Source organism: Megascapheus bottae, chromosome 8 (genome assembly GCF_031878675.1).
Source record: "Megascapheus bottae isolate mThoBot1 chromosome 8, mThoBot2.hap1, whole genome shotgun sequence".
Lineage (NCBI taxonomy): Eukaryota > Metazoa > Chordata > Mammalia > Rodentia > Geomyidae > Megascapheus > Megascapheus bottae.
The window spans coordinates 14,542,116-14,565,366 of NC_143516.1; the positions used below are offsets into that span (position 1 = coordinate 14,542,116).

General features: G+C 38.7%; 1 protein-coding gene across 1 annotated transcript in view; it reads right to left on the reverse strand.

Annotated features, from left to right (window-relative positions):
* The window catches only part of Utrn (utrophin), a 402,939-nt gene that overhangs the window by 229,436 nt on the left and 150,252 nt on the right, over positions 1-23,251 (reverse strand). Inside the window, exons 33-45 of the mRNA XM_090338004.1 lie at positions 20,910-21,080; positions 18,352-18,531; positions 15,807-15,935; positions 15,336-15,506; positions 13,965-14,126; positions 13,354-13,491; positions 12,304-12,495; positions 11,129-11,301; positions 7,993-8,143; positions 6,526-6,701; positions 4,191-4,326; positions 3,030-3,179; positions 402-477 (exon numbers count right to left, since the gene is read on the reverse strand). Of these exons, the coding sequence (XP_090194130.1) occupies positions 402-477; positions 3,030-3,179; positions 4,191-4,326; positions 6,526-6,701; positions 7,993-8,143; positions 11,129-11,301; positions 12,304-12,495; positions 13,354-13,491; positions 13,965-14,126; positions 15,336-15,506; positions 15,807-15,935; positions 18,352-18,531; positions 20,910-21,080 (2,005 nt within the window). The remainder of the gene's footprint in view (positions 1-401; positions 478-3,029; positions 3,180-4,190; positions 4,327-6,525; positions 6,702-7,992; positions 8,144-11,128; positions 11,302-12,303; positions 12,496-13,353; positions 13,492-13,964; positions 14,127-15,335; positions 15,507-15,806; positions 15,936-18,351; positions 18,532-20,909; positions 21,081-23,251) is intronic.

A 23,251-nucleotide genomic window follows, 5' to 3' on the forward strand; every position in this document is an offset into this window, starting at 1 on the left:
AATGGTTAGTTCAGTTATTTAATACAATCTGTGTGTGTGTGTGTGTGTGTGTGTGTGTGTGTGTGACGTGACAGATTACACTTGATGACATCAGAGGCTGCACATATTTATTCAGTTCCCTCCAGATTCCCCACCCCGCCTCTCCCTTCCTTCAGCAGGCACCTTGGCCTGCTGCTTGTCTCTGCCAGGGAAAGGTTAAGTCTCGATGATGAAATAAAATCTTGTCAATGGAGAGCACCCGGTGAAGTCTTGACTATAAAGATGTCTATTTCCAATAACTGAATGGTTAAATCACAACGGCACACTGCTTTTAAATAATTTCTCCAACCTTATCTATGAGGCTCATATCATCATTTGTTTTTCTGTGTGGATAATCTGTGAAGGAATAAATGCTATCTTACCAGCAATCCTTGTCTGAGAGACGGAGCAGGGTTCCTGGAGGTGTGGCTTCAGAAGGCCTGGGACTTCTCTGCAAATCTACAGCATCAGACCAGAGAGAGAAGGGTGCTATGTGAGTCAACGTGATTGTGTTATGCTCAGGAATCGTGCTGCCAGTTTCTTCACCTGACACTTCAGCATCTGTCTCCAGCTTCCTTCCCACTGCAGTCTGGCTCCACTGCCATGACAGCTTTTCTTCCTACTTCTCTAGCTCATTTTTCTTTCTTCAGCCATCAAGTATTAGCACCCCACAGCTTTTTTTTTTAAACCTTGACTTTTTTCTCTAAGTCCTACTCTCCCGTGGTTTCATTTACCTTATAGAATTTTCAAAGTTAAACCACTCCCAATAAAATATCCTGTTCAGACTTCTCCATTGATGGGATATTTATAGATACCCAAATGAGAATAGCGTGTCTCTAATTTCCCTGAATTCCCTTTTGTGAACTTTTCTCAAGACTTGAACCAATTTTTCTATATCAACTCCTATAAGGGCTAATGCACCCATCTCTGCAGCATGACTAGAAAAGATCTTCCTTCAGCTTCAACCATCAGGAGCTCCCTATTTTCCTCAAAGCTGTAATTCTTGTCAAACAGAAGCTTCAATTCCAGGAACTCCATGCCGAGGAGACTGCTGGGATCTGGACTTTGCAGGAATTCCTCAACTCGACACAGACTAAACTACTTCCAGGACCCAAATGAACTGTGTGCACTGCTTCCTCTAGACCCTTTCCCGCACTGCCCCCTCTTCCTGCAGTGCCCTTTCCTCCATTCCTCACCTGACCAACACCCAGGCATCCCTAACAAATCAGCCCGGATATTTCTCAATGTGTATGTGGAATACAATATGCAAACTTAATTCTTCAATGGGAATGGTATCCTAATCTATAGATAGAGGAGAAATAGTCTTTTAATGGAAGCTTCAGTGTTATCCAACACAGTACTACCAGACTAACAGCCTTGTCATTTTCAATGCAACAGCCACTAACATCCTTTGTGTTAAATAAGTAGATGAGCTCTAGAGGAACCTGAACAAGCTCAGTCTATGGAATGACACAGACATGGATGTCTAGAAAGTAGAGAGCAACCACAGATGGAGACAGACCATGAGGGGCCTTATAAATCACAGTAGGGCCTCTGGCTTTTACTCCAGATGAGCTGGAAAGTCATTAAGGGACTGTTCCAAGGAGTTTCTAGAGTTGGGTTATGTTTTCACAAATGCTCTTGGCAAATCTTATGAGACTACAGCAACAGGGGAAAGATGACAGTGTCTGTAGTTATCAAGACAAAATATGATGGTGGCTTGAGACCCAGCATTGGCTACAGGGCTAGTATGACATGGTCAAATTTATGGTGCATTTGAGACTTAAGAAAAATGAAAAGAATTATAAAGAATAGCAATGATTACTGAAATTCTACTGTATTTACTTTGTCATGTGTAATCATCTATCCATCTACAAAATGAACTCTCCATCGCGTAGATGGGAGAAGATGATGTTAGAGACTCAGAAGTACTGCTGCTGGTTTCAATTGTTTGGGGAGGGGTTGCTTTGTCAGATAAGTTCTCCTATACAACTTAGGCTGGCTGCCAACTTCAGATCCTCTTGTCTTAGCCTCCCAAGAGCTAGGGTACAGGCATACGTATACAGGCGGCATACATCCACATTGATATATTTGGAAAACAGAGAAAACAGCTAACATGAGATTCATGCAAGTGGAAGCCAAGTTCAGAGACACCGCTATTCAATGTCCGACACAGACTTCATGCTTTCATACGGTGAGTACTAAAAGGCCAGAAAAAAATAAACCAATGACTTCATCTACCTTCTATCAGTCAGATGAAAACAAAAACAAAGTAATAGTATGAAGGAAAAATGACATCTTCGTCTAAACTCTCTTTACAGTGCAGTGGGTCCTAATAGGCATATCCTAAGTGACTAAGACCACTAAAAATAAACATCCATTAAGCATTACATGTAATGTCAGGAACCTATTTTGCAGTATTTGTTTTCAGAATATAAGTACTGGCATTTTGTTGCTTAACAGTGTACAATCATTTTTTAATGTATTAATACAGAAATCTCTGTGGTTGAAGAATCCTATTAAAACCAAAAATCATTCCTTAACTTCTGTATGTCTCTATGAGAGACAAAAAGAACTGTAAACATGAATAAGCCTTCATTAAAAAAAAAAAAGATGAAGAATTAAGCTACACACCAGTGATTCACACTTGTAATCCTAGCTACTCAGAAGGCTAAGATCTAAGGATCTTAGTTAAAAGCCAGCCTGGAAAAGTCCTTGAGAATCGTATCTGCGATTAACCACTAAGAAAGCTGGAGGCAGAACTGTGGCTAAAATGCTAGTGCACTAGCCCTTGAACTCTACTCTTAGACAGTGCCCAGGCTCTAAGTTCAAGCCTCAAGACTGACACAAAAATAAACACATAAATAGATAAATGAACTAATTCATTACTTAACAACAACAAATTGACATTCGTAAAATGGGCCCATCTTTGGATAGACGTAAAGATAAACAGCAGCAAGATCAAACTTTGATCACAAAATTACTACATGAGAAAAAAGCCACCTGCTCACCTTGTTCCACGTGACATTCACGGTTTTTAACCTTTCGGAAAGTGTCTCTCTTTCCTGTAAATTCAGACTTTGATCTGTGAGCATTTCCAATTCCATTCTGTTCAGCCACTTGAGCTTTTCCGCTTGTGCCTCCATCTCTTGGGTTAATTCCTTAAAAAGGTCAAGAAGACAGGTGCCATTAGATGCTTGTTCTCCTGGGGAAAGCTGAGACAGTATACTGGGAAACCGTTGGGAAAGTATTCCATTACTTGTGAACTTTTAGTTTCTTAAATAGGAAATAAACTTGCAAGAAGTCTGAAGAAAAGGATCTGACAGGGCAAGCTCTGTCTCTCAACAGGATAATATAGAATATTTACTATATTAGCATTCAATTCTTAACTCCATCTTGCTACCACCATTTAAAAACCCTCCTAAAATTATTTTTATTATGTTTAAGTTGAAAAGGACATTAGACATTTATCAAATAAATATTTTTCTCATGCAAACTTTTACTTTTGCTTGAAATTGAACCTTCCCCGCAAACCCCGCCCCCCCCTCCCGCCAGTACTGGGGCTTGAACTCAGGGCCGCTCTCAGCTTTCTGGCTCAAGGTTGGTACTATATCACTTAAGCCACATCCATTTCCTGCCTTTTGATAGTTTATTGGTGATAAGGGTCTGTGAGGGTTATATAAGCTTCATAAACATTTAGATATAACCACATAGGTTCATGTATTTTGTAGACTGCATACCTTCCCAGCTACAAGCAATTCTTGGTTGAAGATTAAAAGAAGAAAATCTCATTACTAGGACCACAACCCTAAGCCTATAGGAAACTCAGTGAAATTGCAAAACTCAACTTTGTAATCAATAGTTCTCCAAATTTGAAGGTAAAAATTGTATCTCCCAGTCTTACCATATTCTATAATTGTTAAACATCTTAAAAAATTCTGATCTCATACCGAAACCATAATGATAAGTACTTTTTTTATTTGAGTAGAACTTTATCTCTGGAAGACCAAAACTAATTGCTCTTTAAACAACAAAAACAAATCGTTCAAATTTAGCATACCATAAAGACAAGTTTCTTTTGCTTTTCTTCTTTGGTCTTGCAACATTGTATTATTAAGTGAACTCTTCTTCTAACAGAAGGCATTAGAAAATGAGATAAATTGGCCACTTACTGTTAATTCTGCCAAGTTTGCTTCAGGCTCAGTGGTTGATTTCTTCTGCACAGTATTCTCTGCCTTGTTTAACCAACAGATAGTCTCATCCATCTTCATCCTGTATTCCATCACCTGCTGACTTTCTTCTTTCAGCCTAAAAGAACAAATTGTGGAAAACCAGAGAAATTACATAAGGAAGCAGGACATTACCCACTTGCTTTAGGAAATTCTAATTAAATACCTATTCCTCCAAATAATATAGAACAATGTTATATGTACATTGCAATTAATATTAATAGTAACATAAGCATTGCCTTACTAAAGATTTGTAACTACAATATTCCTAAGTAATTATGAGACTAACAGGAACTTTTCCTTAAATAAGTGTGAAAAATTGAAGCTATTTATCTTTTCATCATAATAAAAGTCATACAGGAATTTGCTAGGTGCCAGCGGCTCATGCCTTCACCCTAGTGCCTCATGAAGATGAAATCTGAGGATTGTAGTTCAAAGCTAGGCCAGGAAGTTTATGAGATTCTTATCTACAATTAAATATCAAAAAAGCCCTAAGTAGAGCTGTGGATCAAGTGATAGAGGACTAGCCTTGAACAGATAAGCTCGGTGACAGTGTGCAGGCCCGAGTTCAGGCCCCAAAACTAACACCAATTTTTAAGGGTGTAAATTAAAATTTTTAAAACTGTTATATAATTTAACAACTGTCATTAATAATTATGTACATATACTTTTTTCTTTCACTTTTTTTAATTGTAATTAATAGAAGGGTTACATGATATTTGCCACATAGAAGGTGCATTAATTCACATACATTGATACCCTTTCTCATGTCTTGGTCCCCATTTCCCTCCCCCCACCCCCACCCCTCATCTTGTTTTCCCACCCTCCCCTATCCAATTTCAAATAACCAAATACAAATATATCCAATATATCAGATAACAAGGTGAAGTACTGTAACAATATGAGAGAACCAAGGGACAGCAAAAGAGATGAGAGATAACATAGTACATTAAGGACAACAGTCACTCATTATATGGCTTTTGTTTCTATATCCTAGCGGTCCTTTCATTTAGCGTCATACTATATGGCCTTATATATCTAGGTTTTGCTCTATTGCAAATCTCTACTAGGAGAACCCAAAGTTTCTACTGATTATGACAAATGAGGGATACTTTTTAAATATGTCGAAACAAATTTACTACTGTGCAAAATAATAGAACTTAATCGCTGTCCCCTGACAGTGTGTGTTTGTGTGTGTGTGTGTGTGTGTGTGTGTGTGTGTGTGTGTGTGTGTGTGTGTGTTTTGTTTTGCCTAGGTCCTGAGGCTGGAACTCAGGGCCAAGGCACTGTCTCTCAGATTTCTGCTCTAAAGGCTAGTGTCCTACCAGTTGAGCCATAGCTCCACTTTCAGCTTTTGGCTATTAATTTGAGTAAGAATCTCAGGGACTTTAGTACCCAAGCTAACTTCAAACCACAGTCCTCAGATCTCAGCCTCCTGAGTATCTAAGATTACATGCATGAGCCACCAACACCTGGCCTGGCTAGAAGGTTGTTTGAGATGAAAAAGAAATGTCATTTTCTAAAATAAAGAAATCCATATAATTATTTTTCTGTACAGCATTACAATAAAAAGCCATGCTTATAGGGCAGATTTCCCATATCAAATGGCAAATATTGCTCTCCCATAGTCTTAAGTCAAAACAAACATTGGCAAGGCAAGGTGCTGAACTAGAAAATTTATGAGTAGAAAATACAAAACAAGAAGAAGTGTATAAACTGTATTAGTTCATTAACATGATATATTTGAACTGAAGATGACACTAAGTGATAAAAAGAAATCTAGCTAGGGACCGGGAGTTTGGCCTAGTGGTTAAAGTGCTTGCCTAGCATGCACGAAGACCTGGGTTCAATTCCTTGGTACCACATACATAGAAAAAAGCCGGAAGTGGTGCTGAGGCTCAAGTGGTAGAGCTCTAGCCTTGAGAAAGTCCAAGGACAGTGCTCAGGCCCTGAGCTCAAGCCCAGGACTGGCAAAAAAAAAAAAAAAAAAAAAAAAAGAAATCTAGCCAGGTACCAGTGGCTCACACATCTGTCATCCTAGCTAGTCAAGAGGCTGAGCTCTGAGGATCAACGTTCAAAGCCAGCTGGGAAGACAAGTCCATGAGCACCTAATCTCCAATTAACCAGCAAAAATCTGTAAGTGAAGGTGTAGCTCAAGTGGTACCATGCCAACCTTGAGCAAAAACCAAGCAGAAGTACAAGACACACTGAGTTTAATGCCAAGCCTCCCAGAAATGTGTTCATCCCTCTGCCTGCAGCACGTAGCAGAAAGCATCACCTTGGCTTCCGGTCCTTCACCTCTGCGAGGATGGAGCTCCAGCAGCGGTTCAAGGTTGCCACCTTGTCCTGCAGGAAGCTTCCGTTCCCAGGAGAAGATGTCTGCACAAAGCTGTCCCAGATGCGGTTTATGGCTGCCAGGCTGTGCTGGTGGCTGCTGATGCCCTCTTCCAGGTCCTGTTACGAACAGCACACAAACCCAGATTCATTTCCACTACCCATTTACAAATGCTCCCACGAAAACCCCACCCAATGTTGTAGCTCCCGTTGAGGTGTTATAGAAACCAAGTCCCAGAAGGGTATTTTTATGCTTACAAAAAAAAACAAAAAAAAAAAAGCATTTTCAAGCAACTTAATTACATTTCAAGGAACATGGGAAATGAAATCTATCTCGAAATGGAACCCACTCTCATGAATGTCATCAGGCAAAAACTCTGTGAAATACGACAGCCTAATAACATAAAACAAATATCAGCTGTTCACAACCAAGCTGGTGCATCAATCACAGTTGACTGAAGGGAACTGCTCATCCCCTTCCAAACAAATGCTTAAAGCAAGTACCACCACCACCACAACACGCAAAACACAAAAGCAAACAAAATCATTTACTGCCCTATGCTTTTATGACTTGTGTGTATAAATAAACCTCACATTGTATCTTCTGACATTGCTACACTGTACTGCTAACGTTTAATCTAACAGCTTGCAGGGATTATTTTAAAGTGAAATTTAAGCATGTATTGGAAACTACTCAAATGTAAAAAAAAAAAAAAAGCCTTAACATTTATGAGAAAAAAATAAGAGCATTCTTTTTCATGCTCACGAATCTTCTATAGAAAAAAGATTTACAGCTTAATAAAAGGAAATACTTTAACAATGGTAAAATTGAATTCTATTTGATTTCTACCATTATTTCTAAAGACCCACTATTTTGAGAACTGATTTTGCCATTATCTTGTAGTTTCCCAAGATGGCGGGAGACTCACAGAAGCAGCTGCCCTGCTGTAACCCAAGAATAATTTACATTTATGGTAACTATCAAGAATGAAAAGAAAAATGAGATGCCTACACATTTAAGGAGCGAAAACAGGGTAATGTAATCGTATATTTTCCTATCTTCAAGCACAAAATTTTACCAATGTTATTCTAAAAATAAACTTTTTCAAAAAGAATAATGTTTGCTAAGCAAATTTTATCTCATATTTTCCACTAAACAGAGAGAAAAAGTGTGTGTGTGTGTGTGTGTGTGTGCGCGCGTGTGTGTGTGTGTGTGTGTATGCTTTAAAATCCTGATTATTAACAGTATATGAGAGAAATTTTTTTCTTAAAATTTTGACACTGGAAACTCAAACTCAGGCAGAAATCAAAATCAGGACTAAAAAAAATAAAATAAAAATGAATGCCTTTGGTTTCTTGTGAAATCTGCTTCTCTAGTGCCATGCTAGCACCAAGGCAGCAATCTCCTCACCTGCTGATGCACTCGGGCTTTCTCTAGGTCTAGGCTGCCATCTGGAGCATAAGTCTCAGCCAGCATCTCCTCAGCCTCCCGTATCCAGGCTGTGAGGTCTGTGATGTCGCAATGGAACTGTTTCCAGTCGTCAATGGCCCTATCAAAATAACTGGGGGATAACAAACAAGATCACATAGGTTTCCCAGCTTTCTAGAACCACTTAGGATCACTTTTTTAAGAGGAAATTCAAATCTTATTAACACTGAAGGGCCCCAGATGAGCAAATTCAGAGCTCTACAAGGTCAATTGTAGACAAGAATTTCTCTTATATCATGCACATATCATGTATCATGCCAAGAGAAAAAAAGACTCTGCACAACCCCAACCTTCACATGTACACCAGACACATACACACACACACACACACACACACACACACACACACACACACACACACCCTAAATACTCTGCAATACAAAATATGATCCATTATTCCATTTACTCACAAATAAAATAGATCATTACACTGCTAAGACAAAATATGATCCATTATTCCATTCATTCACAAATAAAATAGATCATCACACTGCTAACATAGTTTTAAATTAGCAAAGTCCAAAGACTAAAAAACGCTTCAAAAGTTTATATTCCATTCCCTCTCCATAATGAACTGAATCACTTCCCACAAAATTTCATCTGTGAAAGGTCAAACCCCCTGGGTGACTGGGTGATATTTTCACAGATGAGTTTTAAAAAGGTAATTAAAATTCAATAAAGTCACGGAGATGAGTTTGAAATCAGAAAGATGAGGGGACCCTTAGGAAAAAGGAGAGAAAGCGATCAGAGATATTTTTCCCCCTGGAAAGATACAGAAACACAGCAGCCATCTGTGTGGCAGTAAGAAAGGCCTCCAACCCTGCTGACTTTCCAGCATGGACAATAGTAAGAAAATGAAGGCCAGGCTGGATGGCCATACATCTTGTCATGGTAAGCAAAGCGGATGAAACCCTTTAGATCCCGACTGATCTCAAATATTCTGAGTGCAGCAAGAATAGAAGAGGGACTAAGTACATGCAAAGCACAGACGGGGAAATAAGACAAAGCGCAACGGGGAAATAAGACAAAGCGCAACTGAAACTTCAAAGAAGAGATACAACTCTAGTGATTGTCATATTCAGAATTACTTGAAACAAAGAAAAGCTTTGCTGGATTAGGACACTCAAAAAATTTCCTTCTGTTTCCTTGTTGTTGTTGTTGTTTAGGATAGTAGAGTTAGGAGAGAATTAAGAGACCTCTGAAATTTTAACATCATTAATAAAATTCATAAAATTGAATTTTCTATTTGTCAAGAGCATCCTTACCAAAATTAAAGGATACATAAAAAGTTCTGAACACATATGCACTACACAAACTTTGAAACAGTTAATAGTCTTAATCAATGAAAAAGGTTTTACAAAAAGAAGTAGTAGCACTATGCTTTTTTTTTAAATATGGAAAACTGCCAAGAACTAGTGGCTTCCATCTATAATCCTCTCTATTTAGGAGGCTGAGATCTGAGGATCACAGTTCAAAGCCAGTCCAAGCACTAAAGTCCATGAGACTCTTATCTCTGATTAAAAATGCCAATAAAAGCTAGAAGTAGAACTATGGTTCAAGTGTTAGAGTGCTAGCTTGAGCAAAAAACTTTAAAAACAGCATCCAGACCCAGAGTTCAAGACCCAGGACTAGCACACAAAAAAATAATTGGAAACCGCAGTAAATAATAAGTATTCAGTCTCATTGATTTTTTTTAAAGTAAAATTAAAACTGACATGCCAGCTGGGTACAGAGGCTCACACCTGAAATCCTAGCTATTTTGAGTCAGAGATCGAAAGGATCAGAGTTCAAAACCACCCTAGGAAAATAGTTCAGCCAAATCTATCTCAAAGAATATGTAGAGCATTATGCCATGTGCCTACAATCCCAGCTGTGTGGAAAGCCAGAGAGAAGAAAAAGACCGGGGTACAATCCCAGACCCTAACTGAAAAATCACTAAAGCAAAAAAGGGTTGGGAGTATAATTCAAAACATAAAGCACCTACGTAATCAAGTTCAAACCCCAGTAATCCACAGAGAAAGAGAGAGATGAAGGAAGAAGAGGAGTAAAAGGGGATGAAAGGAAATATAATTTATCACAGCAATACTCACAAAACACTATGTTGGAAATGAACTTTATAACTTGAGGGGAAAAGAAGTAAGGGAGGAGGGAAAGTAGGAGAAGAGGAGAGAGGGAAGCAATTGAGCAATGTTTGACAAGAAATGTTATTTATATAACTGTAACCTCTCTACATCACCCTTATAATAAAATTAAATGTAAAAAAAATTTAAATATTTTCAGTGATAGGGTTCAAAATGGACACACTTTCAAATACTGTTGGTAAGAGTGAGTCCAGAGCAATTTCATGATGCAATCCACAGCCTAAAAATCTTTTTTTTTTATTTTTGCCAGTCCAGGAGCTTGAGCTCAGGGCCTGGATACTGTCCTTGGACATATTTTGCTCAAGGATAGCACTCTGCCCTTGAGCCACAGCATTATTTCTGGCTTTTTCTGTGTATGTGGTACTGATAAATGGATTCCAATAACATGTAATAGAGCCTGTTCTTCATCCACATGAGTCAACAAGTACAGGGAAAATGATCATTAATAAAAATTCTTTTCAATTTTTTAAAGAAAATGGACACGGGTAAGGTCCTAAAACTTAGGCTACTCCCATAGCATTAAAATATGATGTTGTAGGCCAGGAACCAATGACTTATACCTGTAATCCTAACAACTCAAAAACTGAAATTTGAAGACCAACATTGAAATCCAGCCTGGGGAGAAAAGTATGTGAGACGCTTATCTCTAGTTAACCAGCAAAAAGCCAGAAACAGAGCTGTGTGTCAAGTGGTAGAGCACCAGCCTGAGCAAAACACCTGAGAGAGCAAGCCATGGCCCGGTACTGGGACTACATACTCTCCTTCAGAAGTGAGGTTTATCACATGTATTAAGCAAGGACATAACAAAGATGTAAACTGGATTTCCAGCTATCTTCATACACACGTGAACTTGTCCCTGGCCCCTGGACTCATAGGCATAGTTTTGAAAATAAATTATGAATTGGATTCACACGTACCTTCTACGATCATTGTATATTCTATTGACTCTGTCCCACTTTGCATTCAGCTGGGAGAGTGAATCCCTGATCTGGATGGCTTCGGGTCCAGAGGCTTCTAGAATAACATCTGGCTGCTTCTCATGAATGACTGCGATCTGCTCTCCAAGTTTGTCCAATCGGTCTTTGATATTCTAAGGAAATATTGTCACACATTCACAAAATCCAGCAAAATGAAAAAGAAGAATGGAATCACAGACAGCCAAAAGTTTTTACTATTTTACATTCACTTAAAATAATAATGAAACCAATTATTGTCACTCAAGAAAACCAGAAGCTTTTTGAGATTAAATACCCTATATTACCCCAAGTGTGTGAGGGCTGTAAACTACTTTCAGGGGGAAAGAAAATCCTTACAGATGTTCCAAGTGGCTTTTGGATATAATATAGGGAAAGCTTCAACAACTGGGAAAGAGGGAAGGGGTGACAAACAAATGTACTCTTTACCTGACTTATATAACTGTAACACCTTTGTGCATCACCTCTACAATAACAATTTAAAATTAAATTTTTAAAAAAAGCATCAATAACAATCTATGAAAGTAATTGCTGTAATCCCAGCAATTTGGGAAGCTAAGACAGAATGATCAGAAGTTCAGAGCCAGCCTGGACAACACAATGAAACTGTATCTTCAAACAAATAAATAAAGTTTCCAAGGTTGCAAATAATTAATAACAGTCCATATATGAAGTTAGAGTCCCACTTTTTTTTTTTTTGCTTCTGGCAGTTCTGGGGCTTGAACTCAGGACTTAGGCACTCTCCCTGAGCTTCTTTTGTTCAAGGATAGCACTTTACCACTTGAACCACAGTGCCACATTCAGCTTTTTGTGAGTAGTTTATTGGAGGTAAGAGTCTCACAGACATTTTCCTGCCCTGGCTGGCTTTAAATTGTGATCCTCAGATCTCAGCTTCCTAAGTAGATAGATTACAGGTGTGAGCCACAGCACCTAGCTTATACCCAATTTTTAAAAATTAAATTAAATTGTTTTTATTAATGAATACAGGAAAGCTGTACTACTAAAATGTACAAATCTTGGCTTGAACACTCAACGATACAGACCATGTAAGTAAGCAGAGTACCACACTCTTCACTTTGTTTCCCTATCGAAACAAAGTGGAGTGGCTGGAGCTTTACCTTCAGACTGTCTTCCTGAAGAGAATAGTCCTCACACATAGCCATGTTCAGCTCAGGAACTCTCAGCAATAATTCAACATCATCAACCGTGTGCAAGATTTTATTAACTTCAGCTAGATACTCAGTAGGAAGAGCTGATGACCTAATTCCCGAAGCAGGTTGACTTGTTTTCCACTGTTGAGTAGGAATTGCCTATAAAGAAATTTGTATTCAAAACAATGCACGTGTGTGTGTGTGTGTGTGTGTGTGTGTGTGTGTGTGTGTGTGTGTGTGTCTGTGTGTGTGTGTTCATTCTAAGGTTTGAATTTAGGGACTGGATGTTCTCACTGGGCTTTTGTGCTCATGGCTAGCACTCTACTACTTAAGCCACAGCTCCACTTCTGGCTTTTTCGGTGGCTAATTGGAGACAAGAGTGTCATGGACTTTCCTGCCTAGACTGACATCAAATCCTGATTCTCAGATTTCAGTATCCTGAGTATCAGGGTTATAGGTATGAGCCACCAAAGTCCAGCAAAACAGAAATAATAGTAACAATAAATAAGAATTTAAGAAGAAAGCTATTTCTGAAGGTCATAGATTTCTTTAACATTTCATACATGAGCCAAAAAATCCAAAACAGATAACCAATAACCAGACTTTTCATTCCAATTTCTTTGTAATTTTCCACATCCCAATATATTGATATATCTCATACATTATATATGTTTACTGGAAAGGAGGAGATAACATCCCACCAGTTGGATTAATTAAAGCATCTGTAGATGTGATTGATACCAACGTCTGTAACGAAAGCTGCATAAGTTCTTTGTTTTTGGTTTTTTGGCCAGTCTTAGGGCTTGAACTAAGAGCCTGGACACTGTGCCTGGACATTCTCAAGGCTAGTGCCCTAGCGCTAGAGCCACAGCACTACTTGGCTTTTTCTATGTATGCAGTACTGAGGAATTAAACTAAGGATTCGTACATGTTAGGCAAGCACTCTACCACTAGGCCATACTCCAGGCCCCTGCATGCATTTAGATAAATGCCACTGACATTCACTAATCATCCTACCTTAATTTTACTGTATCTTGTATGCAGAAGTAGCAATTGCAAACGAATCTTTTCTTTCTCACTATCTTCCATGGTTTGATGTAATATATGTTCACCTCTTTGTAGAACTTCCTCAATCTGGGCTCTCTCCTCCTCCGTCTGAATGTTTAAAGAAAAAATTATTAGAAAGGAATGGAATGAGAACAGAAGGGGTGACACTTGTACCCATACACTGATGTGTTAAACTGAAACCTCTTTGTGTAAGTTATTTAAAGACAGTTTGGGAAAGAAAAAAAGCCTACAGAAATCTAGTATCACCTGTGGGAGAATTAATCTATGAAAGCTAATGTAATTGATCTGAGTTATCAAATGCTGCATGGTTCTTAAAATACTTTTTATTTTAAACAAAATGTCCCACAGCTAGTGTAGATTAAGAATGACCTCGCCAGTAAGCATGTCATGTTTGTGCATACATAATGCAAGCACACATGTGTGAATATTATGCATAGACACTCAGAAAATCACATATAGATTTTTTTTGGTCACATGAGGTATATCATATTGGTAAACATTAACAACATAAAAACATAATTAGAAGGAAAGTTAAGAACAAGGCTTGGAAAAGAACCAACCTTTTCACTGCCATCCCTGGATTCCAACAGTTTTTCCACAACTTTCAACATATTTTCAATGTCATTTTCTAATCTTTCTGTGTCCGAGAAAGACACACCTGTTTCCAGTGTTTCAGTAGTGACCAGGCCGTGGTATGATCTTGGCTCCTGACCAATTAGCAACTGTGGAAGGAAAAGATGCCTCTGAAAATGAGCCTCAGTTTTCCATAATTAATCAGAGAGATGGAGTGGCCAGAGAGGAATTAGCATTTATTTGAATAGGAAGTGGCACTGTGGTGGTTTATTGGAGATAAGGGTCTCATAGACTTTACACTTTAGTGCCCGGACTGACTTTGAACCTTGATCCTCAGATCTCAGCCTCCTGAGTTGCTAGGATTACAGGTGTGAGCCACAGAGCCCAGCTATGTTCTGCCCCTCTTCCCCCACCAAATCATCTAAGCATTTACTGGTGCTTGCCCTCCAGGCCAGGTGTTGGGAACACTGTAGAGCAGTTCCCTTGTTCCCCTTATAAAGTAAGGATGTAAAGAGACAGAAAGGAAAAGATAGGAGGGGGGAGGAGATAAGAAAGAAAGGGAAACATGGGAGAGGGGAAAAAAGGGAATGCGAGGGAGAAGGAGCAAGAGGGAAAGAGAAATCAATTAAAACTCAGTAGGCTAAGTACCTTTTGGTAGAGAAAAGTTCTTATTTCTTATCTCTTTACATGAATTAAGAAAATTATTATTAAATACATAGTCAGAAAGGATACTTGTCTATAAAATCTAAATTATAAAGTTAGAATCTAACTTATGAAATTAAACTATTAAATTTATCAACCTACCAAGCACAAAAATGCATGTTTAATATAGACACATGTATTAAAGTGTGACTTATAAAACCAAGCATTTCATATTCATGTCCCTTTGGGGAATTAGTCTCATTATTCTGCAGCCAACTCTAATCTTCAGAAGGGTCTTTCCTCAAATGGGTTATTTTTTCAATAGCAGTTTCTTATCTTCTCTATATACACATAAGCACAGATAAAAGCAAACAATTCTCTGGTTAAAGAACAAATTCAGGAAGGAAAGAGGGGTAAGGGAAAGGGAGAAAGCTGAATGGAGAGGAAAAGGGTGGATGAATAAAGGCATTATATTCAATGTACACACGTGAAAATGGAAATGGGGGATGGGTGGGGTTGGGACGGGCAGGGAAGACATTAACAGGGGTGACCTAGATGTACTTCTAAACTAGTCGGCTGAACTAAAATCCCTTTGTACACCTACTTAAAGATACTTGAAAAATGAAGTTAACCACCAGCTCTTACATATATACTTTATTATATTCCATATAAGCCACAAAGCCATGGGAATTGGTTGTCTATAAAAATGTACTCACTCTGGCACTTTGGATGTGTTGGGACACCTTTTCAAAGTTTCTATTCAGCTCAGCTAACTTCGGTTCCACCAGCTCCCTGCCCACACTCCCTCGCGCCTTCATTAAAGTCATCGCTTGGTCACCAACCTTCTCTACCTGGAAGCTGGCGTCATCCAGCTCAGAAATTAAACGCTAATTGTGGCAGGGGGGGAAGAGAAGTAGAAATGAAAATTATAAACAATCTAACAAAGGTGACAAACTTACTCACAGTGAAGGGGAGTTTTAGAAATAAGTGGGTTTCCTAGCAAAAAGGTGTCAGCATAATCATTATAGCAAGAGTTGTTCAACACAAAGTTCACTGCAGAGATCAGTTTTCCCATCCTTGTAGGACAAAAATGTGTGCATGAGAACCAAAGAGCCTCCGCAAGCCAAGAGACTGCAGCAAAACAGTGCATGCCCCAACCGTGTTATTGATTCCTCCAAGTCTGTTACCTTCACAATTTCATCCTGTTTACTGGCTGGCTTTTTTTCAATTTCATCCAAGAGAGCTTCCGCTTGGTAAAGCCAGGTACTTATGTGGGCAACATTTCCATCGAACACTTCCAGCTGGCGCTGGTGGTTCTACAAATGAATTAAGAATATGCTGACATGATCATGGCAAGGATGTTGAGAGCAAATGGATGCTGCACTTAAAGTGAGTTTCCACCTTCCTGCACAGCCCTTCCTCAGTCAATATCTGCACCTGAGAACTGAACATCTGTTTGGTTTAGACATCCACACAAGAGGAAGCTGAAAATAGAAGATGAAGCTTTTTTCCTGTTTTATTTTATTCACCTCTTTTTCTACGTGCTTACAGTAGAGCTCCTCTCATTAGTTGCCCTTGTTGATTGTGATTCTGGAAGGAATCTAAAGAAATGGCCACAAAGTGACCTGAGTAAGATTCAGCCTGCTTAACATCCTAGCTCTACATCTCTTCTTCTTTTGTTTCCCCTGCCCTAGCCGCAGCAGTGTTTCCTGACATAGGACACAAGTATGATGTCAGGAGAGAAAGGACATCAAATAGGAATAGATTAGACTAAAACTGAGACATGTGGTTAAGAACAAAAGTCATACTTCTGCTGGGCACACTGGCGGCTCATGTCTGTAATCCTAGCTACTCAGGAAACTGAGATCTGATGACAGAGTTCAAAGCCAGCTTGGGCAGGAAAGTCCATGGGACTCTTATCTACAATTAAGCACCAATAAAAAGCTAGAAGTTGAGCCTTGGCTCAAGTTGCAGAGTGCTAGTCATAGCAAAAAAAGCTCAGAGACAGTGCCTACATCCTGAGTTCAAACCCAGGACCAGCACAAAACAAGAAAAAGGCAGACCTTGACCAAATAGGGGATTAAGATGAAACTGACAATGTTTCATAGAATAAAGGAAAGTATGAAAAAAAAACCCTCAGAATTAAATGAAATCAATTATCAATGTGCAGACTGAGTCATTTTTTAAAAAATGAAGATTTTTTTCCTAACAAAGAATGTAAGATGGGGAAGGGAAAGTAGAAGAAACATGAAAAGGGGTACCAATGTTCAAGAAGTTACGTGCCCACTACTTTATGAACGTAACTATAACTCCTCTCTACACTACTCTGATAATAAAATTTTATAATTTACACATTTTACAAATTAAGATTCTTACTGATGAGAAATATATTGCACCATTATACATGTACTATATGTAAGTTTATGTGTTGCAATGTGTGTACTTTTTTATGTCTGTTAAATATATTGAAAAATTAGGTTTCACATGGAAACCGATGAGTATTAAAACTGTATAATTTAACATGTTTTATGTACTAAACACTAAAGTATACTAAATATTAAATTTTTGTGTATGGGAAGTGAAGCTTACGGATATTACAAACACAACACAGGAACTACTTTGTGAACTGGAATATAAGTCTATGACATGTCATGACTACATCTGTGGCTTTTCCTAATCCACGCATCTTAACTGACCTGAACAAATGCTCAAACATATAATAACTTTTTTTCTATCTCTAGAGATTCTGTTAGTTGTACAAAAGTCTGGTATGTTCTGATATGTCAGAACCAAAGAATAATTTGTAAATACCAACTCTATTCTAAGAGGAAGGACAGGGACTGTATTCATTATCAGAAGGGGCCAGAATAAGAGTATGAAAATTTAATGGCCAATCACCATGAAATAATTAACAGTGCAACTGTATTATAAAGACTAATATATTTATTTAATAGCTGTCATGTTCCTAATAATATTTAAGTTGAGTTGTTTTATATATCATTATATAAGTCGTGTTTTAGTCACAAAACCAAGACACAGAAATTACAAGACCTATGTTACAGATGTGAAAATGGAGGCACAGAAAACATTGAAGTTGCTTCCACCCAACTACTGCTTAAAAAACTTTATAAAGACCATCAGGTGCTAGAATCTGTGCTAGAACTAGCATACTATTATGACATTATAATGACATCTGTGTACATACACATATATATACATAGAACATATACACTATATAATAGTATTAAAATTAAACACTATGCATCCTCATTAAAATGGAACAAAGTAGTTCTACTCAAAATATTAAAGTACATATTTATCCAGTATCATTGTCTCATGCCTATAATCCTAACTAGTTAGGAGGCTGATCTGAAAATTAGACAAATCTGAAAATTAGACTTTTATTTCCAATTAACCAGCAAAATGTCAGAAGCAGAGGCATGGCTCAAGTGGAAAAAAGGGTGTCAGATATGCACGACAAAGTCAGGTGAGGGTGTCAGATCTCAAGTTCAAGCCTCAGTGCCAGCATGTACAAAACTAATAACAAAACAAGTACATATTCCTTATGTGTTCCTGTACCATGATGGTTTTATCCTTTAGCAGAGATTATTACAAATTCTTTCTAGTTAATACCTTTTCAAGAGAATAAAATGTAGTTCTTCTACTCAAAGCTATATGCACTTAAACTTAGTTCAAGAAGAGAAGATTCCATCATTAAAAGCCAGAACATACCAGCAAGGTATTGCACCAATCCTCTGTCCAGGTGCGGACTCGACTCCACCCAGCGTTAAGGACACAGAGCTTCTCCTGTAACACAGGCTCACTGCCGGGGACCAAGTTCTGGAGGGTAGCACTATTCTCCGTGATGGTGGTTAAGTCAGCTTTTTTCTTTTCCAGATCCTTCAGAACATTCTAGAAAATAAAAACACCAGTCGTATTTGGTGTTTCACAGTATTAGAAAAGTTATGGAAATGGTTTCTTCTTTATAAGCACAAATAGTCTATGACTGCCTCGATAATTTGCAATATGTCAAAAGCATACAAAAGTCCTCAGGTAAAACAAGATGATCGGGAGGGGGTGGAAGGAGGGAAATAGGGACAAAAACATGAGAAAGGGTATCAATGTGTGAGAAGTAATGCAACTACTATGTGGTGAACGTAACTGTAAACCCTCTATACATTACCCCAACAATAAAAAATAAAAAGAAATTTAAGTCCTCATGTTATTGACACAGTGAGAGTTCTCAAGTTCCTAATGAAAATAAGAAATGTTTAATTAAGCCAGTAGGGAAAAAAGGAAGACATTCAGATGTGTTGAAAGATAAGGACAAAGTATAAATTTCATTTAGTTTAAGCAAACACCAAGTTCTTTCACCAGAATTGTGAAGAATCAGTTTCAATCTTATTAACTATAAGTTAGCAAAATAGAAAGATTCTAGAACTAATTCCTTTTAATTTTATTTTGTTGATGTTTATTTTTTATTGTTTTTATTTTATTTTATTGGGGGTAATGTACAGAAAAGTTACAGTTGAGTAGAATGGTAGATAATCCTCAGAGGGTAGGAGCAGGATGAGACTAAACAAAATGAACTCTAGGATATGGAAACAAGAGGTTTATCTTTGTGATTCTTGTTCTTAATGTACTATGTTATTTCTCTGCTCCTTTTTCCCCTTATAGTTAATCTCTTGTAGTTACCGTATCTGACTTTGTTATCTGTTATATTGTATATATGTTTATTTGTTTATTTGAAATAGGGAAGGGAAGGGGGAAAACAAGATGATTGGGAAGGGTTGGGGGAGAGAAAGGGGGACAAAAACATGAGAAAGGGTCTCAATGTGGCGAGAAGTAATGCACCCACTACCTGATGAACTAATTCCTTTTAAAAGTCACAACAGAGTTACTTCCTAGATTGCTAGTGGTACTATCCATATATACTATAATTACTTATAAGAATCACATCTAGAAGGGAGGGCAGGGGCAAAGATGCTAATGGTTCCTGAAAAGCTTGAGTCTCACAGGAACTATCTAGTGCTTCTGCTTGGTTCATCATGCTCCTCCTTTCTCTCATGTTTTCCCTCTGCCCTCTCTTCCCTCCCACACTCATGGCATAACCACACTTTCTCTGAATTATCTACAACATTGAGACTATTCTTTCTTGACTGTCAGATGTCATGTCGACAAAGCACTGAAGGTAAGCAGAGGCTGTATTCCCTGCACCTTTAGGTCTCCTGAAAGCCAACCACAAGCCCCAGCAGAGGTCCTGGACACTGCCCCCTAGGCTTTATGTGAAAATATGATTCTCTAACAATTGTCAGTTTTCTTTTTTTTTTTTTGGCAATCCTGAGCTTGAGCTCAGAGTCTGAGCATTGTCCTTGGACTTTATTTTGCTCAAGGCTAAGAACTCTACCACTTGAGCCTCAGTGCCACTCCAGGCTTTTTTTTCTATGTATGTGGTACTGAGGAATCGAACCCTGGTCTTCGTGCATGCTAGGCAAGCACTCTACCACTAGGCCAAACTCCCAGCCCCCAATTGTCAGTTTTCTGCACTCACCCTTCCTGCTTCTTTCTTAGCAGGGAAATCAAGACAAACAGCCCAACTTCATACCAGAACTCTGTGTTTCTTGGTCCATCCCAGAAGCAAAGCAATACCTTTTTTATTTTTTTGGCTAGTCCTAGGGTGCTGTACGTAAGTGAGCTTCTATTTACTCAAGGCTAGCACTCTACCACTTGAGCCACAGCATCACTTCCAGCTTTTTCTGTTTATGTGGTATGAGGAATCAAACCCAAAGGTTCATGCATGCCAGACAAGCACTCTACCACTAAACCACATTCCCAGCCCTAAAAATCAATACTTTAAAACTTGGCAATTTCAAAATAACATAGGGATAAAGAAAACTATTGTTTTTCTTAAAGGCTTTCCTTATGGTTTGCTTAGTTTTTTCACATTAGTTAGTTTGCAACAGGAAGATTAGTTGTTGATACAAATTATTCAGGAAAAACTACAATCAACACACTACATCGAATACTGGCAACAACATCACTGATTTTGAAGATGATTGATGAGAATGTCTTGAAGTATCACACAGCCATTGCACCTTGGCGTTCCCTATCTGTGTCATGTTTCTGAAATCCAGACAAAAGATTCATCTTAAAATGATGAAAGTTCTCCTTATGACAGAGAAATGGAGAAAAGGAAAGGCTGTGATGACCAGGAAGAGGAGGTTAACAGCAGCTTTCTCCAGTATCCCCCACAGTGTCCACGCTGACAGCTCATCTGAGCCAACACTCACTTTAGCCCAGGAGATCTCTGCATCCACATCGCCCAGCACCCCCTCGGAAGTGGACTTCTGCACCAGCTCTGCCTCAGTAGCAGAAAGCCACTCGGAGAGAGAGGCGGCCTCTTTCTTCATCTTCCTGGCTAGCTGAGAAGCTCTCTCCAGTCCTTGCTTTCCCTCTGTCACCTGAATATATGACAGAGATTCAGAAAATGCTCAGGTATCCATAACTGGTACACATTAGAACATAGAATCCTTACAATGAAAGGACTTCATTTCTTTAAGGCACGCACACTGCAATATAAGCATTAAATCCACAATGTGATGTTTTACAGCTAACCACGTAAAACACTATATGACTCAATAACCATCAACATCATCCTTATTTTTATGTTGTCTTTCTCATTGTTGACAGAAAGTAAAATAAACAAATAACATCAGACTCATAGTACACCATCTACGTCTTGCTAAGAAATCTCTCAGGTGCAAGGCAATGAAGAAGTCTACAAGTGTGCCTCAGAGATAGATCTGGCTCCCTCCACTTTCTAATAAGGAAAATGAAGCGGAAGGAGATTAAACCCAAGACAAAGGGCCTGAGCTAATCTTTTACCTTCCATACTAATATTCCAAAACCAGGACCCATCATTCCCAGCACAAAGCTGAGAAAACACTACCATATGTAAATACCTACACTACTTGTTAGATGAGCACAAAAATAACGATAGTAACATTTATATGTTCTTATCATCGAGACAGAGATGAATCATACAGGAAGTGAACTTTTCTTGGATAATAAAAATGATCTGAAGATCACATTTTGTTAAGTAATTACTATGGGATGAAAACTGGTTTCTGTAGACCACTCAGTTCAATTTTACTCTTTTATACGTCAAGAAGTGATGATTATTAAATTCCCTCTTAAAAGTATAATTTTGCCATGAAGTTTAATTAAAATGCATGCTTCTAAATTAATAACCCTTCATTGCAGACTTCAGAAGACAAATAATTGAATTCTATTAAAAGACAATATGTATTAAAGTAATATTTACTTGACTTTGACATGCCCAGGTAAAAACACAATCATCATAAAACTTAATGCCACCTGAGATTTGTAGAAACTGGGAAGACTCATTTACAGTGACAATTTATACTTATCTCAGTCTAATCAATGCATTTTTAAGATATACTGTATTCTGAATTCGGCTGTATGAAGTCATAAATCTTTTTCCACTTGTCCCTTTCCCTCTTGAAAATACAAGTACACCTTCTAAATAAGAGTCATTTCCATCAGCTATTGAAGTCCTTTCATCTCTCTCACATGAACCGTACACACTACACACTATACATCCTCTACCATTCCCTTAAGACCCTGCTCTCTCCACTTCTTCCATTCAAATCCTTACAGCCATTTTTCTTACAGAGTTGGCTCCATTTCCTCTCTTCTAACACATACCACAAGCCAGGCTATCTGCCTTCTATCCACTCACCTCCATCCACTCCACAGACACTCCCTTGTCAAGTGTAATAAGGACCCTCCATACAACATATACCATGCACACTTTTAAATGCACTCCATCCCCTCACGAAGCAATGGCATCCTTCCTGAAGACTTTAGCCGCCACTTCCACGCACGGAGTCCCTATGTCCATCTCTTTGCCCAGATTATTCTTCAGACCTGCATGAATGCCTGAACACCTGCCATCTCCCGTTACCTCTCTCCAAGAGACTCAACATGTCCACAAACCCAACACAGGTGTACAGTTTCCCCATCTTGGAGCCAGTGGTCCAAAGATCACACTATGAGCCCCACAGAGTCTTAAAACCCCACAGTCTCCCTCTCCTCCACACCCAGAGCTACTCCTCACCAAGGATACAGAGATCACTCCCTATGCAGGTCTGCAGTCAACTCATCCATCTCCGTCACCTGCCATCTGTAAGCCACCATCACCTCTCATGGGGAATATTGTCACTGGTCTCCTATCCAACCCCCAGTATCTCCAAAGCAATCTCCAAACTGCAAGGAGTGACCTTCTACAAAGCTGATCTGTGCATATTATCTCCCTATTAAAAAATCCAATATGGTTTAAGCCTTTACCCTTAAAATACAACAGGAACAATGTCTGGCCCAGTCCAAGGTCCCTGGCACTACGATGTTCCCTGCACTGGCTATCTCTAGTCACACAGATATGCCACCCTCGTTCCTTCCATTAGCCTCCAACCCATCCTTCAGATCATTTCCTCAGGGAAGCTAGCATAACCCAAGACTGGACCAAGTTTCTTTTCATTCATGTTTTAAATTCCCAAATGACTGCCTTCAGAGTACTTCAACTGGCATCTTGAAACACCCACGTGAGTAA